Genomic DNA, 21,054 nt, shown 5'->3' with positions numbered 1-21,054 from the left:
TTAACGAAAGCCATCCTTTTATGACGCCTTTTCGAATATTATCATCAGTAAAGTCGAAAATATATAAATTAGAAACGTGTCTATACCGATGGCCAAATATCCATAAATTAAATTAGGGACAGTATGTCTGCAGAACGTCAATCTGTGATGCGTGTGTACAAACAATAATCAGAAATGTTTAACTTTATTTTTTCCATTTCGACGTAAAATTTAAAAAATTAAACGAATAAACCAGATATTATGTGTGTGTATGTTGTTTGTTTGTGAGTGTTTGTATTACAACAAAATACGAACAGAAATTGTGGCTGGGCATCAAATAATGGTATTGGTATTGTTATTCAAGGAGCTCGATCTCTTTTCTTCAGTATTCAGTCTTCTTTTTTGGCAGCGGTAGCGACGGTTTCTGTATTATGACCATCAGTATTTAATGAGCTCATTGGCGGCTTCAGCAATGATAGATTCGTTGCACTGTCCAAAATCTCATCCTTGCGTACATGCAGCATATCGATCTCAGTGAGGGCCACATTCGGTTCCTGCAGGACGCAAATAAAGTTATGAAGGCGAATTCTTTCAGATGGTTAGCTGATGTAAGTAAGCACTTACCTTCTCCATTGCAGCATCAGAGACCTGCAAGTGGAATTTGTCCTTGCAGAAGCGTGAGAGGAGTGCAATGCCAGTAGCACGGCATTTGGCGTACTTGGACTCCCAAGCATCCATCAGGCGATTGTAGTAGCGCGCATTCTCGAGGTAGTCCAGATAAATATGAGTATTGGCAGTGGGAAAGATACGCTCCAGCGGCTTACAACGGGCCAGCTCGTCTTCGGAGACGATGAGGCAGCGCACATCATCGGGCAGCAGATTGTCGAGTATAGTATCAATATACTCCTCACGGAACTCCAAGTTGCGATTTGTGAACTGATTGTGTTTGCGCACCTCGTCGGCAGTGAGGCAGGTGGTGAAGATGCGTTTGTCGTGGCACAGGGGGCCCTCTAGATTCAGCTCATCCAGTATATCGGTCTGTTGCCGTTCGTTAAGCTTAGGCGGCACCTGATAGAGAGCCGTGTTCAACACAGCCTGTATCAGTGGACCCTTCACATGTAAATCGAGCGGCAACTCTGAATGCAACGATGGCGATATGTTTATCTCCAACAGCCATGGAACTAGATTCTCATCCAGCAGCACATCGAAACCGAACAGCTCGAAGCAGTTGTAGCGAAAGTTAACATTCTGGCGATACATGCGATTCAGACCGGATTCGCCGCTGATAATGCCTTTGATGACGAGATTCCGTAAAGTGGCCCACAAACGTTTCGTGTTAACGCCCCGATTCTCCAGGCAGGACCACAAGGACTGCAAAGTCCACTTGTGTCCCTGGCACGCATTGAAATCCTCATTTTTGGCATAGTTCTGCGAAAACTTGTTGATGCTATAGTTGGTGAGGTGCATGCAGCGTTCATCCAAGTTACTCAGCTCCGAGCTATACTTCACAGAAGCGAAGCGCGCCAGACCATCCTTATAGATATAGATCCGCAACGGATTAATCGATGTGAGCACAACATACAGACGCATATCGAACTTGTTGTCATTGATCAACAATGGTCGTTCTATGTACCTGGAATGATATCAAAATTAATGCGATATAGATAGCAGTAACTGTAGAGACAGGCAAGTCAATTGATTTCCCGAAACATAATCCCTTTTAGATTTTGTGACGCTCGAAATCACCTGCCCATCTCTATGCTTCATCATTACTTTTGCACAACCAGGGGACGATCTTTGGGAAATTGGCTCCATTTATTTACAATACGGATGCCCGTTCCACGGGCACTGGCCGGCGGCTTTACGATCCATTTCGTAAGCTTGGACGCATTCTTTGGCCACACTTGACGCAGATTCTCCAAATCATCGGGCATTATATACGATCTGAGCACAGAGAAAACAAAATATTGTAAGTTCTTCTAATAGGACTATTGTTAAAATAATGATTTGTACTTTTGCATGAAACCGAATTCCTTTTTGCCAAACTTCCGCATGTTATTATAGATGCTGCGCCACATCGTGTCCTTGCGTCCAATGCGAAACGATCCGGGTATGTGATTATATTTCTGATGCGAACGTATCGTGCGAAAACCTGGACTCTTCATATGCTTCTCCCAAACGGCCATCCAATCAGTAGTGTCTGCATTTGAAACAAATTAAAGGGGCTTTTTCGTTAAAAAATCGTAATAAATATAAAGGTTTCGGTACAGAGTGTTTTTTAATTAAAATACCGTAATGGACTAAAAAGTTATTTCACTATAAGTAATTTTTTTTTAGCGATTGTTAAAACTGGATATGCATATAGATAAGACAAGTCCACAGTCTAAGTTTGGTGCCGCTAGCGGTTTTAGTTTTAAAGTTGTCGACGTTCATACAGACGGACGACTGTGTTACAAGTTCGATACAAAAACTTTTAAAAATTCATATATTCACGAATATATTGACGAATTCAAAAATGTTATCAAAAGTAATGAGAACTGGAAGTTTGCAGTTAATTTATTTAAATTTCGAACTTACTCTTGATAATACGAAATCCGGAATTGAGCACCACGCGCTTAACAATTTTGGGCATCACCGGACTCAGTTTCCATTTGAGCACACGATGCAGAGAGGCAGGCATTGGGGGTCCCTTATCGGCGTGCGAGGTAAAGTTTAGATAGGGCGGCACATGTGGAAACAGACTGGGCGATAATATGCAATCCGGCCTAAAGTACGCAGAGGCCTCTGAATCGGTTGTTCCTACGGATTCCTTCGATGGAACCTTGTCCACCTGCAAACGTATGTTACGACTCTGATGCGTCTCCTCCTCATCCTCATCCAAATAGAATGGTGTGCCCACGTACTCCTCTTCCGAATCCGAATCATCATAGTTGTTAATGTCATCTATAGCTGTGTGTATGGGAGGATGATCGATGATCCCTTATGAGACCAAATGCTATATACTACAAATGGGGAAGGATACGCACCTGCACATGGATCATCCTCGTGATGGCGTCGATCGTGGTCCGTGACCTTATTTAAGGACACCCCTATATAATTCGTGTGTTCTCCGGAATTCAAGCGCACCGTATTGTAGTGAAGGGCACTCTGTGTTGGATGGGCGTAGAGCGATGCATATAGACTGGTCTCCAGGGCCGTTGCTGCGGATTTCGTCAGACCGTTTTGTGTTAGAATCTTTGATTTATCTTCATTGTGCTGGGCGCTTAGCAAACTACTGCCATGGAAGGTATTAACCACTATCTTACTAGTAGGCTTCATCGTGTTAGTGCTCGATATGCTTCGACTGCTGCTCTGATTGCTGTTGCGATTGTAATGCACAACTGCTCCGGATTTTGGGGGGCTATGTGTGCTGGTCGACCGTTTGTTCTGAGAGACGGCCTGTTTAGCAATACCCTCGTCACGTGGGCGCTTTAAAAGCAGTTGCTGGTGTTATATGATTAAGGCAAAGCAAGGATACACAGCAAAGCACAGCACAGAACATGAAACAGAAATGAGGATGCAACGTGCAAAAGATTAGTGAGATGGTGTTAGCGGTTGAATTAAACAGGGATTATGTATATATAAGATTACTGTATTTTCTCTGTCTTCAAAAAAGTCAATCAATTCCTTGCTGAGATAACATGTATTTCGAAGTTAAAGTATAAAGAAACTGAAACTTTTAAAAACTAACTACAAAAATTATTCGATATATTTCAAAACTCAATAAATAGGGAAAAGAATAAACATTTACATTTGAATATTGCCTGTTGAAGATGTATTTAAGCTGCTTTAAATTCTTGATAATCCATGACTATTTCGAACTCTATTACTATTTTAAGAGTCGAAAAAGTATATATGGTTCCACAAAATATCTCATAAATAGACTTTTATTTTGTAATTTTGTGATGTATTTGGATTAATTGTGAAATGTCAAGCTAATGAACTGAAGCTATAGATTACAACATATAGATAGATTATGGCAAATAAATTTGGCGTATTATGATTTCCAATAAACTTATTAATAAAAAAAATAAAGTAGAAGGGTAATTTGTAAGTTACGGGAGTTCAATTGTAATTGTAGTTTCAACTAAAAGATATGGTAGTGAAGTGATTTTTGAGTTAGGGGACTAAAAATACAGACATTGAAAGGTAACATCATTCCAGCGCCGCTTACCTGCACTTTTCTAAACGGATCTGCAGTTGCTAGTCGAGTTGGCGAGGTGGAGGCAGCGCTAGCCTTTGGCACACCACGATTGTGAATACGACCCGGTTTGGAGGGCGGCACTTCGATAATCTTCTCGGGCGTCGCACGACGCTTGGGCGACGGCGACTTTTGCTGACGATGCTTCTGTACGGGAGAGAGCGACTTCTTCAGCGAATACATGCCAGTGATGTTTGCAGCCGCAGCAGCAGCGGCGGCAACGGCTGCAACTCCATTGCCAGCACCAGCAGCAGCAGCAGCAGCAGCGCTGATACCACCAGCCGGACTGCGTGGCATACAGAGCTGATTATCCATTTGGCAGGGAACAGCGAATCCTTGACGCATGTGTCCGAAATTATGGGGCCCTAAATGTGGCGATTGAAATTGCTGATGCTGATGTGGTTGATGGCCATGGGATGGCATTTGATGAATGCGATGCGGATACTGTTTGCACATCACCAGCTTGTCCTTGTATATTTCGACCTCCTCGAGCCATGATTCGTGAAAGTCCAGAATCTCGATGCCTTTGCCACGCGCTGACCGCCTGTTGCTGCTATTCTCTTTAGCGGCATTTGTGTGCGGTCGAACTGTTGTCCTTTTATCGGTTATCTGTGCCATAACTTATTTGACAACAAATTTTGATAGCTGCGGGTAATGCAAATGATATGTTATTGTAGTAGTTGTTGTATGCGTATTTTCTTTTTATCGTATTATGTGACGCGCACGTTCAAGGTGCACGCGCGCCGCTTCTCTACTTAAGTTATTACTTCAGTGCAATGAGATAGATGGCCAACTGTGTGTGGCTATTTTCGACATGGCACAGCACCAAGATCATTTAGCCATGCCCACCAGAGCGCGAGACAAAGGCACACCACGCACACACACACCCATACACAATCTGATAATATCGATGTCGTCGTCGTCGTCGCCGTTGATCCGAAATCGATCAATGAAATATCTGCTAATTCCTTTGCATGGATGTGTATGTGTGTGTGTGTGTGTTTGGCATCAAGATCATCGGGCGTTTGGCGACGTTTTCTTTTTCTTGGGCGTTGGCGTTGCCAAAATGCAAGCACTTTTGTTTAAGGGAAGCGCGCGCGTAACCAATTTTTCACACTTTCATTGCATTTCTCGTGCAGCTGCCGAGCGACGCCCGCTTTTCAAACTGCAAAACCCGCGCAAATTGTTGGCAATAATTTGAGACTGCTTTGCGCACTTCAACGGCCAAACACTCACCTTTACATTTACAAGCACCACTAATAATTTTGTTAGGACAGATAAGAAATGTACGGAAAATTTGTAAACTTTCATATATAGTAGGAGCACTATGTTTTTAAATACTATTTTTTGCTATTACTTATATTCTTTTCAAATGTAGTTGTTGGGCCCTAGACATGAAATGCCGGCAACAGTGTTGCTTGTTGAAAGTGTGGCCAAGCAGCCAGTGTTGCCCGTTTAGTAAACCAGCCAAGGAGCTGCCAACTGTGGGGAAATTGGTTGGTTGCTAGTAAGGCGCGCATTGCTGATAATTTAAACTATCAACTAGCACGATTTTCAATGAAGACGAAAGTAAAATCATTAAACATGCCAATAATAATTAAAACAAACTAGCAATAAATTATTGTGCTATCAGTTGAACATTTACACGCCACATAAATCAAACGAAAGTAGCTGTTTACCTGCGTTCGTTGTGGAAAAAAATGGACACACACAGGGAGAGACTAAGTTACGACCTACATGTGCGGCACGAATCAGAATGTTGCTGATCTCGTTGATGAAGCCATCAACATTTCAATTTTATATACACCTTCTGTCGGCATTGTGGCTGCTTTTATTGATTCTGTTGGCAGCAGGCAACGGCAGTACAAAGTGATTTATCGCAGATCCTGCGGCAAAACTCAAACTCAGAAGCGGTCATAAGAGCTGCGGACAAACCACAACCAGCCTGGTCGGGCAGATACAAATCTGTCGATACGTTGTGGCCGTGGCTGTGGAGACGGCATTACGAGCATTTAAACGGCACTCAAGGCACCGCCTACAAAACGTCAACAACACAACGGCAGCCGCATGATGAACTTATCTACATCTTTGAAATACATACATATTTAACGTGTTCTGTCTGCCCGTGTACGAGACTGTGTGTGTGTGTGTGTGTGTGTCACTAACGTTGCAGTGGCACTGACTCTTGTCCGATTATAGATACAGAGACGTCATCTTTTCTGGCCGCCTGTGTGGCCAGCCAACCGTCACTACTTAGTTGGGTCCTCTCGATTTGAAGAGTGTTTGTGCGATAAGCGCGCCGCTTGTTTATTAAATATTATTAATTAACACAAAACGGGCATAATTAATATCAACATGTCGAGTTTAGAATTTCATGCCATGAAACCCATGCTTACACCTTTGTGCGCTTCTCGTAGGCGTTTCAAAATATGAAAATATCCGATTTCTGCACTAAATGCAATCGTCAACCACTCGAGCTGCACTGCATTCGGCCTCCTGTTATATATAACTAATTTTGATAATCAGTTGCTGAATAGTAGGCATTCCACATGTGTGCTTTGGCAAGCCTTTCACCTATTTTCGGCACCTTTTGGTAAACATGAGACGTTCCAAAAAGGATTTTTCACTCTTTGCCGCCGCCCGCTTTGTTGGAACTCTTTGATCGGCACTTCGATTAGATCTCAGTTTACACCGTTCAAATGTTCAAGGTGTGCAAAACTGAGAGCTCTCAGCTCTGCTGCGCCATTATTCAATTACAAAGGCCATCCCAGCCGTCCTCAAGACGGGCACACATGCTCCAAACCCAAATCTATTCTTTCCTTCTCTTTATTTTGTTCTGATCTAATCGGCATGTGTGTTGCGTAATGTAAGAAGCCGTTGTAAATTGGCTGCTATTCAGGATGAAGAGGAGGAGGGGGAGAAGAATTTTCATCTCTTCCATTACGATTTGTAGTTCCAAAAGAGTGCAAGTAAGAAGTATTTACATTACATTTTCATAGTCAAGTCAACGATTCGTTTTTATAGCAAAGCTAACTGGAGATTTAGCCTTAATTAGCCCTTTGATATTAATTCGATTTTGAATTTTCATCAATTAGAGATAATTCGAAAATTTTTTTTATAGATTGGCAACTAAAGAATTTATATAATGGATGCTACTTTTGGCTTCTTCATCTAGTTAGTTTCGAGTAAGATCTCGACACTCGTTGAGGAAGAACAATCAATAAAACGAAAGGCTATTGGAGTTCATTGGAAAGATGGGAAACTCCCTAAGATTTGATTAACTAATAGATTGGGTTTGAACATATATTAAAAAGTGTAGTATATTATTTTACTAGCTGGTTTTATTGTTCCCCAACGGTGGATTTTTGTGTGTACTATATAATAGCAGCTTTTTAAAGGGATATTATTGTTGAATAGGGAAAGGAATATTTTCACAAGTTTCTTCAAAAATCAAAAACATTTTACAAACAAGCTATTTCGATTACGTGATGAGCGTGGGTTTTCCTTTTATTAGAGATCGATATAAACATATTGTCTAAATTCGAAACGATCAATCCATTTAATGAATTAGTTTTTAATTAATTCCAAGATTCCTTTATCTGATTAATTTGGACATTGTATTTGACTGCACTTGGCTGAGATTTGGGGTATAGCTAGACGTATAGCAAATAAAATTCACCTATCGAGTCGGAGTCTTTTAATATTATGATATTATTGTTAGTTGATTAGATTTTTCCAACAACGGCTTTCCTAGCTCATGAGACTATGAAAACATTTTTATTTTTTTTACCCGACAGTCTCGACAGTCTATGTTTGTCGTCATTAACTAAATTGTTAAAAAATAAATAAAAAAAAAAACACCTAATGGTGTTTAAAGTGGTTTTAGTTAACTACTTAACTTCTACTAAATAAATAAAAAAGAAGCGCAGATATTAGATATATGCAAAGGTGATAAGACTAGATCAGGACTAATAGTCCTAAGGTGGCTTCAGTTATGTGGATTTTTTGAGAAGCGCGGCGAAGAGGTTTGTTTTTACATTAGTCGTAAAATATTTATATAAAATTCAAAATAAGGAATACTTATTGCTGCTTCTAGTGGTTTTATGTATTTACTTCATATGAGAAGCGCAGGGAATTAAATTGCAAATATTAAATCAGTTATTATTGCCTCAAATGCTCTAAAGTAGCCTTTCAAACCAAATATTTTCACAAATTTTATAAATATTCTTAAAATTTATTTCTTGTACTTGTATAATACCAAAGTTTTGCTGTATTATTATTATTATTTTTATTGAATTTGTTAAACTACCTCTTGGAATTGCCAAAATAAAAAGACGCCCCTTTTTATTTAAAGTTTATAACTCAAGCATAAGTTAAAACAATGCCGATTAATTTTAATGCTTTCGGTTGTTTCCAATGGCCATAATAAAGAGTCATAAGTTGCAGTTGTTGTTGCTGTTTTATTTTTATTATCGACTTCAGTGGCAATATAAAATGGAAATTTATTTTATGGCCCAGGTGGAACGGGGTTGTTGTTTCTGCTACACCCGTTCCTATCCAATACAGTCTCCCCTCCTCTCCTTTCCACCTTTTTGCAAAAAATCTTATATTCACGACGACAACGCAAAATTGCCGTCGCGCTTTTTTGTTTTTTCATTTCTCGTATATTTTTTCGCTTCATCCCAACTGGCTTAATGGTAGCTGGTTTGTTTGACGTTGATAATTTAGCAAGAAATTTCAATATTTTGACAGCATTGTGTGTTCCATTTTTAGAAGCGAATAAATTGTGGAGAGCCCAGATGAGCTGAGAGATGAGAGAGATGTGCGCGACCTTTAACGCAGCGCTTCCTTATCGATGTCAAGGCAACACCCCAAGGGGTTAAGAATAGAATGGGCAGCAATTGATTGGGTTGCCAACAAAACCCCAAAACCTTTAAGCAGAACCTGGAGTTAAGTAACAGCGGCACAGTGGTCCATCATGCATAAAATTAACATAATTGAGCGGTCAAACAGACAAATAATTTTTGCACAAACTTCTCCGAAATTAGCACCAAGCATTTAAAAATGATCCCAAAATAAGTTTATTGCAGTAAGTGTCTTAAAATAATCTTATTGCATAGAAAGATAATTATTTATTGGTTGAAATTTTGTTAGCTTTATCTTTTTATCTTTAACTTTTTATCCAAGTTTGAAATATTGACATTGTAGAATGTTTTTTTTTTAATATTTTTAACTGTATCCTAATTGATAGTAAGTTTTTTCCAGCAAATAACTGATGTTTGGAATTTGGAAATATATTTATTTAACTTTATTAAACTTATGGCCCTATAAAAAGGCAACTGTTTTTTATCTTTGCCTGTCTTCGGTACGATTACAATGATGGATTTAGTTCACTTTTCATAGCTGCGAATCATTTCAATGGGCTTTTGGATACTTATATCCGAAATGAACTATCTATGAAGCCCCATTACAAAACTGGACAATCGCTAGAATCCTCGGACCTAAACAGTCTAGGTATAATATAGTATAGAACTAAAAGCTTAAGGCTCTTATAGATCTTACGGCTTTTAAGATTTCATATGGTGCTAAGGATTGATCTTACGACTTGGGAATTTTAGAGGTTTCAAGATTTTAGGAACATTTTTATCTAAGACAAGGTTTTAAGCTTGTTAGGCAGCTAATGAAAAAACAATTCTTTTTACACGGTCTTTATTTACACGATTTTGATTTAACACTGTTTGAAAATTAGAATTTTTTATATGGTTACACGACTTTATTCCATTAAGCACGATTCATTTTGCATATAATCAATGTCTTTTTTTACACGGTTTTTTTCCCCACGACTTTTTTAGGAACCAATCTACCGTGTAAATACATCATGTACATAAGTCTAAGAATATTAATCGGAGCTTTGAAGACTTAAGAATTAATACTTGTAATATAACGTCTATCAATCACCTAATAGTGCATTGTTACTTAACATCGCCGTCTAAATATAATCTTCAATTGAATGCCTTACAAACCATCTGCAACTGACTGCGAACAATCGAGGGTACCTATATACTTGTATGCCTATTTAATGCCTATTTTTCCTTATTATGGCACCACTATGTACAATTGTTCTAAGAATATAGTGAAATGCGAATTATGTGAAGAATCCACTGTAAATCAACTTAACAATTATTATTATATAACCATGAACCGTCAACCTGCTGCATTCTTCAGCCTTCAACAACTTTCTCGGGGTGGGGAAGGTACCTATGTAATACCTATATAATACCTATTTTTCCACATTATGGCACAGTTACAATTGTTCTAAGAATATAGTGAAATGCGAATTATGTGAAGAATCCACTGTAAATCAACTAAACAATCATGATTATATAACCATCAACCGTCAACCTGCTGCATTCTTCAGCCTTTAACAACTTTCTGGGCGAGGAGAGGGGATGGGTGTGGGGTTGGAGTTGGGTGTACAATGCGAACGCGCACCTGCGACGCTTCAATGACGCTCTATTACACACACATTCACACGCACTTTAGAATTTTAAACTTTGCTCAAATTACATAGCGTTCAACACCCCTCGACAACCCCACCTCGACCAACCCCCTACCCCCCCATCCAACCCAACAAACAGCAATTCACTCACGTGCTGTTCGATTCCCGCGCAATTTAACTTAATTGTATGTTTCGAAACTATGAATTATGAAGCATGCTACAATATTAGTGGTACGTAGTTGGATAGTTTGGGGTCTACGAGTACTATTGAGTGGGGGGCGTTGGTCTTTTGGATGGCGTCTTTAACGCGTGACGCTTGACGCTCATCTTTCATGTGCGTCGTTTGTGGCTCGAAAAAATAGTCTTGTGGTTGACATTTAATTATATATATTGGAGGGGCACCTGCTGTTTGCACGATTTGTTTTCCATAAAGTTGGCTTTCATTGTCGCATGTTTGTACACAAATCTTGTGTAGTTGGTGGGCTCTCCGTTCGGGTTCTATTTGGGTTCTTCAAGGTTCATTGGTTGGCCGGTTAGTTGGAAACTTAGTTGGTCTCCCAAGCTATCATTTATTAGCATGAAATGATGTTATTTGATGAAATGAAAACTGTTGGCTATAATTATTACAAATATTTAGTATTGTGAGAGATTCTAGGAAAATACTTTGTCATTGCCAGGTGACATTGTTCGCTGATATTTATGGCCGGATGGGATGAACTGGAATGTGAGTTAAAAATATTGGATTTTTAATGAAGAGGTTAGGGATGAAGAAGTTGTTTAGGTTTGAAAAGAAGACAGAGATATTTTGACTCTTAAGGGAAATGCATTTCAGCTTTAAAGTTTCAAAATAACAGATGGGAAAAATACGTTCTAGGAACTTACCGAAGGATGAACCGGAATGTGAGTTAGAAATACTGAATTTGTAATGAAATGATGAAGGATAAGGAATTTGAAGAATAAGAAGACAGAGATATTTTAACTCTTAAGGGAAATGTACTTCAGCTTTAAAGTTTCAAAATAACAGATGGGAAAAATACGCTCTAGGAACTTACAGATCAAACTTGATTGGAAAAACTATGCCCTTTGTGAGTCATATCTTGCAATAGGTTTAAGCGTAAGGTTTCTAAAAATCAATTCATCCCTAGAAGAAAATCAATCAAGCATGAAAAATATATGTTTTAATTTCCTTGTAGCTAATTTTCTTCAACTTAAAGCAATAAAAGTTTAAGGGCTAATTATTGCATTATTAATATTAAGAAAGAAGTATGTACATATACATATATAAGAAGTAGATTTTTCTCTTCTTATTTATAGCTTATAGCAATCATATTTTTACAAAAGACTTTTCGTTTAAGAACTAGCTCGTGCTCTTATCTATTCTTAATTTGTTTAGGCAAAGCCAAATAAAAAGTTGGCATCCAAGTGTTATTCTTTTAATAGATCTGGCGTATTAATATAAACTGCTAACCATTTGGCGAGGCATTAAGCCTACACAGAACAGCAAACAACGGAACTAAACAAATTTCGGCTGATTGGCATAAAATGGTGATTCAAACAAGCGACACAATGGCCACTTAAAATTGGTAGTTTAACTAACAGAAGCAGCGCCACAACTTTTTGGATCAACAGTGAACAGCAGTGGGCTATAAAGTAGCTGGAAGCTGTCAACAACAACAAGAACAGGCATCGCCATTGGTAGTGCTTGTATAGCCATCGCTAATCACTGTCCACGGACCAAGTGAGGTATTCAGTCGACGCAGACTAAGCCAAGAAGCCACTCATTTGGCTTGACAAATTTATGTGGCTTATATGGTAAACGAATGCATAATTGAACTGTAAATGGTAAAAATATTTATTGTCTTATCACATCGTATAACTTTTGGTGTCACCACACGGGCTACCCGCTTCTGGAAACCGGTCGCTGGGGATCATCTCTTTCTGTTGCTGTTGTCATTGCTGTTGCTGTCTCTGATCTGCTGTTGGGCAGCAGTTAGGAAACATGCACGACTACAAATTACATTTGAATAAATAACAAATAAAAACATGAAAGCTAGCAATGTGGCAGCAACAGCTGGCTGCCTGGCTAGCTGGCTAGTTGCGGCCTAAGCGCATTTTTATGGCCGAGACGGTTTTGGCCAACGCTCAATCATATGCTATGCATATTCCCATATCCCGCTAGGCAACAGCCACAATCATATCCATGGACTCTGTACAGTGGCAATTGCCTAAGCAAAGGTGCATGGAAGTCCTTTGGCAACATGTTGAGCTGTTTGCTAAAGGACTTTTTGAAATACGTTTTGTATACCTTTTTTTTTTTTTGCAATAAAGTTCGCATTTCTTTGAAAGTAATTAATGCTTCTGTCTATTTTATAAAAATTGACTAGTTTGGTGCAAACTAAAGCTACTTCCCATGATGATGCAAATAATTTGCTGGTATTTCAGAAGTAGGCTTTCAAAAAATATAACGTAAGAAAGAGTTTAAGTGTAGATTTCTGTTAATTGAAATAGCGTTATATTTATGACATGTAGTATAAGAAAATAAGATTTCCAATTCAGTTCAACTATACTTGAAAGCATGATTAGTTCAAGCAAAATATGGAACTGAATCGTCGTGAGTTTTATAAACTCATACACGTTCCCTAAAGAGTAAGCTAATCCACAAACACCTCCTGCCAGAAAGAAAGACATTTGCTAATTCTTCAAAATTAATGTTTCTGGCAGAGTAATTCATAAAAGTATTTTATCAGAAATTTTAGCAATACTTTAATCCATACTTTTATCAATACTTTAACAGTCATAGGTAGAAATTTTTCCCATACACTTCTTCTTTTAGTCCCTCTTAAGAAAACTAATAAAATCGAAAAAAAAAAACGAAAAAGATCGATGCGATTATATGGCGGATCTAGCTATATTAGCTGGCTATATTAAAAATCCCTTTCTTCAAGTATTTCTTAAGGTATTCTACCCTGTTTGAAAAGGTCAACGATTTCTTAACTCCAGCAACCTGTTAATTCAAAAAGCTCTACGTTTTAAGATTATCTCTTTGGGAAACAAGGAAAGAAAGAACTCAAAACTTTGGATGTGATCTAGCGGGTGTACAAAACTTTAAAAGGTTCACATATTTTCCAAATTTAATAAGGGGACATGGAAGACCCCCTGCAAGATCAGCATAATTTGTCCGAGAGCTTTTGAAGGCAAGTCTTAGTTGCATAACTATTTTGCTTATAAAGTTATCTTTAGTCGACAGGTTAAAGGATATTGTAGGAAGTCTTACTGCACGTGTTATAAGAAGGCGTGGCAGAACCCTTGGTGTAAGTAGATCTTTATAATCATGACGAAATGAATAAATATAGCGATATCTGTCTGTCCATTGAGAACTTTTGAACCATAACAGCTAGGGACACCAAAGTTTGTGTGTAGACTTTTCTAATCCACACGGAGAGCAAGTTTATTGCAAATCTTACTTATTATTATTATTATTTTATATAACTATCATAGGTAGTGTTCAGATGTCCATTATTATAGACATTTCTAATCCACACGGAGAGTAAGTTTATTGCCAATCTTACTACACATAATTTGACTATTTTATATAGTTATCATAGGTAGTCTTCAGATATTCATTATACTGTAAATGCTCAGGCATTTCAGCCAATTTTCACTGTGTATAGAATAAAGGTATGTGTTGAGTATATATCGCTGGCAATGCCAGGAGATTGCCTTCCATTTTCTCGCCGACAATTTGCGCATAAAAATAATATTCATCGTTATCGTTATTAAGTTATGTTGTTTGCGCTAATGCCAACGAATCGAGAATCGAGAAACGGGAGTGGACTGGAGTGGAGAGAGGATGTGGGACGTCCCTGCTCCTATGTATATCCACCGAGCTCAGTTCGCCACAGCGGCAGTTGGCAGTTGGCAACAACTAAATGCGCTAATCCGCGTGTTGTCAACTTCATTAGCCGATAAACACGCCGACACATTAAATTGGCGACCACGACAGCGGCGTTGATTTTGGAGGCAGGCAGGTTTGTAGGGAGCCAGAGGAGCCAGAGGAGCAGGCAGGCAGGAACCTTACAGCGGCTTCCATTTGATGTTGCCAACGAAAAATTGCTGCCACTTGAATTTTTAATGCCCATAAAGTATACGCAGCAGCGCCGAGAAACGAGTGTTGCTGGATAAGAAGAAGGGAAGAACAGAGAGTGGGAGGGGGAGAGACAGAGAGAGAGAGAAGAGGATGCAGTGCAGCAGCAGCAGCAGTGGATGGTGGATGGCTGCGATTGCTGCTGTTGGTTATTAGCTGTTGGCCCAATCCAGCAACCAGCTGGCTTTGACACTTGGCAAATGTTGCTCTGAACAGCAACAGCAACAACAGTTGGAATCGTCGCATCAGCAACCCAATTCTCAAAGAAAGTTCACATAAAATATATGAACGGCTTAGCTTTTGTCTGCTTGCCAGTCTGCCTCCTGCCTCCTGCCTCTGCTTCTGCTTCAGCACCGCCCTCTTCCGCTCCCTTTACCCTTTCGCTTAATTTGTACATCTACGTCCATGTCGTCAGGTGTGTAATTCGATATCTTTGCTCTTTAATCCCGCATCCAATCGCCAGTCATTCGTTTGTGCGCGCGATTTATGTACAACATTTGTATTTTTGCAGCAGAGAGCGCAATAATAATAGCAACAACAACAAAAACAAGAAAAAACAACAACCATAACCACAAAAACAGCAGCAACAACAACACAACAAAACGTTCTCCTTAAAGACGTCGTTTAAATACTCTATGGAATACTTTTAACAATACTTGTATATCTAATTCTGATTTGAGTTAACACGGTTTGAAAATTAAAAATGTTATACATATATATAACATATGATCAATGTCTTTTTTTACACGACTTTTTCTGGAACCAATCTACCGTGTAAAAACAGAATTAAGTATACTTAGTTTCATACAAGTTGTCTATTCACAAGAAAATATTTTTATATTCTCAACGGTAATTGGAACAAAGAAATTATTTTATTATAATTCTGTTCACAGCAATGGCTCTTAAATGAATGATTTCCTAGCTTTCCACTTCTTCGCCAGGTGTTTCAATGGGTTTCTTTCTATATTCCTACTTTTTAATCTCGAATTTTATCTTTTAGGGCCCATATCTCCACCAATATCTTAATTCTTATGAGAATGCACCAAACCCACAATCTACTGCTCAACTCTCAGGGCACCAAAACTGACGATAGCTAGTAACGATTACAATTCTTAGATTGTCCTGATCTAATATACAATTCTCACCTTCTTCCTATCCTACACCCCAAATTTTTAATTCTTCAATCTGTACTTTAAAGACTATTTCTTGCAATCTCTCTGTGCTATATTTTTAGAATACCATTTCTTTTTCCTTTATAATTACAATATTTCGCTAAAATAAATATCCATTTTAAAAAGATCATCATATGGGTGTCATATTGGAGAGTTAATGGGGAGCTTCATACCAAAGTTCATCATATTTTCGATGGGTTCCATATTGTTGAACTACGGGGGAGCTAAAGACCACATACTATTTCCAACTTCCGTGCTTGTATTGTTTTTAGGTTAAAGCTCCTATGTTCTCCATTAGTATTAATTACTTTTAATATGCGATCTGGCATAGAATTAGCCATGCTTTAAATGAGTGATGCATACAATTTGGAGCACTCTGCTGGAATTGCTTCCTTCAAGGAACCAAATTATTTTCCATGCATATAAGCCCTATTGCAAAGGATTCTTCAGAGGTGCTCTATACTCTTCTACATCAATTTTTGAATTTGCTTTGTAGCTGAAAGACTTTTAATGAAGAAATTATAAAGTAAACAAACTTATTTAATTCACGCATTAGAACGGCGGAGTTGAAGAACTGAGAACTGCAGTAACTCCATTTTAGTTATGGTTTACAAATAGTAGTCACTAATGGAGTATTTCACTATCTTTAAAAAAGATGTAACTTTCTTTGGTATACTTGTATATATTTTAAAGTAGCTCTGATCTGAACTTGCATTTAAATGTAATTATTTCTCTTAGAAAAATATAAAAATGAGATATAATTAATGATTTAAAATGTATACTTGTAGTTCTCACTCTATTTTCGAACTTTAAGAGAAATTATAACTTGAAAGTCTAGAGCTTATAAAACGGTGTAAGCAGATGGCTTATTTTGAAAAGCCTAGATCTTTCGTATTCTACCTTACCAATCTCATCTCATTTCTTCTAAATGGTCTTGCTATTTTAGAGATTTAATGCTGATTTCATCCCAAATTTGTTGTTTGTTTTCTACCAAAACGAAGCTACCATTGATTACAAATCGATTTAGAGCTTGAAGATGCACTTTTCAATTTCCTAGGGTATAGCCAGAGCCATCCGGCTGGTTGGCGCACAAAAGGCCATGTCCTGCTTCTTTGGACAGCAAGAAGTTGAAGGCGGCGTTGCGCAGCGCATCCTGCGCCACTAAACAATGAGCAGCGAGAACAGCAGCCGCTTATTTGCCCACAATTCAAGTTTAAGACAAAAGGGACAGCCAGGGTTTTGTTGTTGATTAAATATTAGGGGGCAATTATTGCTTCACACGAGGCAGCGACGGCCAACGGTCGTTTTGTTTTGGTTGCTGCGACTGACTAAGCAACGAAACAAAAGCTATTGTTTAAACTTCTGGTACTAAATACACAAAAATACAAATAAATATAAATACATATATGGAAGGTGTGCATATTCTAAGCGCCGGTATTGAATGTCCTTACGCGGAATTTAAACGGACTAGTAGACGAACAGTTGAAAACAACTGATCGGCAGTCTCTGCATTAAACTCACGTTTTGATTGAATAGGCATGAAAAAAAAAAACTTGGTACAATGCCCAATTGAAGACATAATTACTACTTAAAAGCAGCATTAACAATATCACTTACACATGTCACATGCTCTTCGTGCATTACTGGCAGAAACAATAAGCATCAGCAATGGCCACATCATCTTAAACATCATTATCATCATCATCTTCTTCGGGTTGTGCCTCATCATGATCTTGACCGAGCGCGCACAAAAGTAAATATACAGCTGGGCTTTTGTGTAGACCCAGTTGGGCCTCAAACTGAAGCTATATACTTGTATCCCATGGTAACTCCACCAACTTACAACGAGCCAAGCAATCAGCCAACCAAGCAGCCAAGCTGCCAAGCAACCGAAAAACCAAGACACACATTTTTTTCTTCTTTTTTTTGGAGGATGACGGCGGACTTGTTGGCGACTGAGGAGGAGGAGGAGGAGATGGAGATGGAGGTGGAGGCATCGTTCAAGTTACGCGGCATATTGATTAATGGATCAAAGTCTTTTGACACGAGCTATTTTGGTAAGAAATCCTTTGTTGATCTTTAACACACGCACACACACACACATGGCCAGTCATATAGAGTTGTACGGTATTTAAACTTTTTTCTTCTCTCTCGCGTTCGTTATTCAATAAATTTTCAATTTTGACTGATTGTGAGTGGAATAAGGTCGTTCGTCAGTCGTCGGCGTTTTGCGGCGCGTTATGATGTATGTTTACGAGTATGTTTGTCGGCCTGTGCGGGTGTATATATACATACATGTGTGTTTGTGTGTGTGTGTGTGTGTGTGTAGTTGCGCTTTTTAACTTCAAGTTGTGTTTTGTTTTGTTGTAATACTCATTGTGGCTGTGTTGTTGTGTTTGTGTTATTATTATGATTGTTGTTATTGTATTATTGAATTGTTTGGGCCAAAGCACTTGGAGTTCCAGCCAGCATAGTCATCAGCATACAGTGTGGTACGCACAGTGGGCCTAATTATATGTTTCGAAATGAAACAAATAAACACATGAACATACCTTGTGAGTACTTTTCCATTTTAAAGGAATTGTTTTCAGTATTCAGTCGCTTGAAACCTTCTTTAAACACCAGCTGATTATATGTATTTATTAACTGAATAATAAAGTAGCATCGAATTAACAAAATACCTAGTAAAATCCATTGCGTATTATCGCAATTTAAATAACAAGAGACGTGATAAAAACATGTCTGTATGTATGAACGCAAAGATTTCGAAAAGTAAAAAAGCTACAGTCACTTAACATGGTATCCTGGATACTTGAAGGTTTCCTAAAAAGGAAAACTTTTTTCATCTATAAATAATTTAAAGAATAAAACAATATTTTAAATGAACTCAGGACGATTACTCAATTTGTCTTAAATTGTTTTTACTTGAAGGTTCCCTGAAGGAGTCAAACTTTTTTCATCGATAAAAAATTTAAAGATATACAACAATATCTTAAATGAACTGTTTTCGGATTGGAGACAAAATTATATTAGAGTTCAGGACGACTATTCAATTCGTCTTAAATTGTTTTTACTTGAAGGTCCCTGAAAAAGGAAAACTTCTGCATCGATAAAAAATTTAAAGACATAAAATAATATTTTAAATGAACTATTTTCGGGCTGGAAACAAAATTATATAAGAATTCAGGACATTTATTCAATTTGTCTTAAATTCTTGGGTTCAAAAGTTAGAAGCAATTTTTTTAGACACTTTATTAGTTGCTTTTACCTAAATTTAAGTATTCTATTAAATTAAATGGACTATTTTTCAAAATTTTATGAAAAAAATGTCAATATTAGCTGTAAGTTTATAAATTATTTATGTTTATTATGTTTCAGAGATAGTTTCCATTCCATATTTATGGTCCAATTTCACGAGACTACACCGTTTTGAAAAGATATTATTAAAGTGGTACGAGGATCATATATTTTATTACAAATTAATCCTCAAATTGTCCAATTGAAAGATATTGGGCTATATTGATTCGAGAAATTGTTTAAGTATGAGAAAAATATCAGAAATATTTTCCATTTAAGTCAGCTGTAAAGCTCGACAACTCTCATATTAGCCGGTCTAACAGTCTGCAAAGAAAATGGTCCTCTTTTCAAAAAGATTTTATACGATTCATGTAGCAAACAATCAGCTTTGAATTCACTAAATGAACAATAGATTTATGATAAAGTTTTGAAATCCGACAATTGCTTTGCGAATTATGTTATGTTAATCTGCAAAAAAACTTCAAATGCCGGAGTTCTTGGTATAATATTACAGAAAGTTCCATCGTAGTTACCATTAATCAATTGACTACCATAGTGTATATGCCTTTAAAGAATTGAAGAATTGATTTTTGATTTTGAAGCAATTTTTCGCAATGAAATCATAGGCAGATCTCTACGTTTCACATAAATAAGTTTGCTAGCAGTATTCTGCTATTTAGAAATCATAGGTTCTGTACCCACTATGGAATATGTATTTCGAAGTCGCCACGCACTTGCGTTGCTGCCACCAACACACTCTCATGGTTGTTGTTGCTGGTTGCTGTTTTTGTTTACAAATCGTGATTCAAGTAGTAGTCAGTGTCGAATGTTATGCCTGGGACTCAGACGGCGCGAGCTACTCCCCAAACACTAGAGCACTAGAGCTAGAGGTAGAGCTAGAGCAGATCGGATCTGAACGAAACGGAACGGATCGTTTGTGGAAAAGAGACACCCAGACGGCTGAACAGGCAGCGCCTTTGTGCCACTAAATGGAGCTGCACAAATGGATGAGAACGACGATCACGATGATGATGATCATGAAGATTACAGCAGTTGTGAGGAGATGGAACGAGACTGTGGTATGCCGCGTCGGCGAAGATGGATTTCTTTTTACAACCCAGAGCCGAAAAGAATGAAGAATGAAGAGAAAGAAAAAAAAACATCAAGCAGCAACAACAAAGAGCTAAGAAGTTGTTTTGTTGTGGCAAGCATTGTTGTTGTGATCAAAGCGGTATAGCGCGCCATATGAGTTGTTCTTTTTTCCTTTTTTCATTTTGTACATTTTTGTTGTTGCTGTTTTTTTATACATATATACATATATATATATTATTATTATTAAATTGTAATTACTCATGGCGCTGTGGTGGGTGTGGGGCACAGCTTCCCCCCAGCTCAGGAGTTGTCATATTTAATTGTTTAAGCCATAGAGCTTGACCAACAAACGTATTGTGTGTGTTATAAGAACCGTTAGGCTGCTTTGTTTGTTGTTGTTGTTGTTGATTGGTGCGTGCCTCTATAGAATTGTTTGAGGCCCAAGAACAATTGATTACGACGAATACGGTTACAGGCTGGCCATTCGTTGCAAAAATTCCCCAAGGGGGCTGACTGACTTCCAGAAAGTCATCCTGGCATGCGCTTACATGGAACTGGAATAGCAGTTGTTCCTACTGTGTTGTCTGCCCTTTTGATTGATTGCTCCTTCTTGGCCGCTCTCTTCTTTACA

At 38.1% G+C, this 21,054-nt stretch overlaps 1 protein-coding gene across 1 annotated transcript; it reads right to left on the bottom strand.

Moving 5' to 3' along the window:
- Window positions 1-168: 168 nt before the first annotated feature.
- LOC115630973 (tubulin polyglutamylase TTLL4) lies at window positions 169-5,556 on the bottom strand. Its single transcript, XM_030527553.1, has 8 exons — window positions 5,456-5,556; window positions 4,193-4,864; window positions 3,006-3,462; window positions 2,557-2,928; window positions 1,993-2,179; window positions 1,753-1,923; window positions 604-1,612; window positions 169-533 (listed from the first exon to the last, which is right to left on the bottom strand). Exons 2-8 carry the CDS (start codon window positions 4,835-4,837, stop codon window positions 369-371), a joined length of 3,006 nt encoding a protein of 1,001 aa, XP_030383413.1. The 5' UTR covers window positions 4,838-4,864; window positions 5,456-5,556; the 3' UTR covers window positions 169-368.
- Window positions 5,557-21,054: the final 15,498 nt, after the last annotated feature.

This window comes from Scaptodrosophila lebanonensis, unplaced genomic scaffold (assembly GCF_003285725.1).
Source record: "Scaptodrosophila lebanonensis strain 11010-0011.00,11010-0021.00 unplaced genomic scaffold, SlebRS2 tig00001412-arrow-pilon, whole genome shotgun sequence".
In the NCBI taxonomy this organism is placed as follows: Eukaryota; Metazoa; Arthropoda; class Insecta; order Diptera; family Drosophilidae; genus Scaptodrosophila; species Scaptodrosophila lebanonensis.
The sequence above is the reverse complement of the archived record's forward strand: the minus strand, read 5'-3'. Positions and strand labels throughout refer to the sequence as shown.

What these genes read in the sequence shown, in the direction of transcription:
- LOC115630973 (XM_030527553.1), bottom strand. Translation starts at nt 4,837, where the DNA reads ATGGCACAGATAACCGATAAAAGGACAACAGTTCGACCGCACACAAAT. An exon ending in ATCCGTTTAGAAAAGTGCAG is followed by an intron (nt 3,463 to 4,192) that starts GTAAGCGGCGCT and finishes ATATAACACCAG; the next exon opens with CAACTGCTTTTAAAGCGCCC. An exon ending in CGGATTTCGTATTATCAAGA is followed by an intron (nt 2,180 to 2,556) that starts GTAAGTTCGAAA and finishes TTTCAAATGCAG; the next exon opens with ACACTACTGATTGGATGGCC.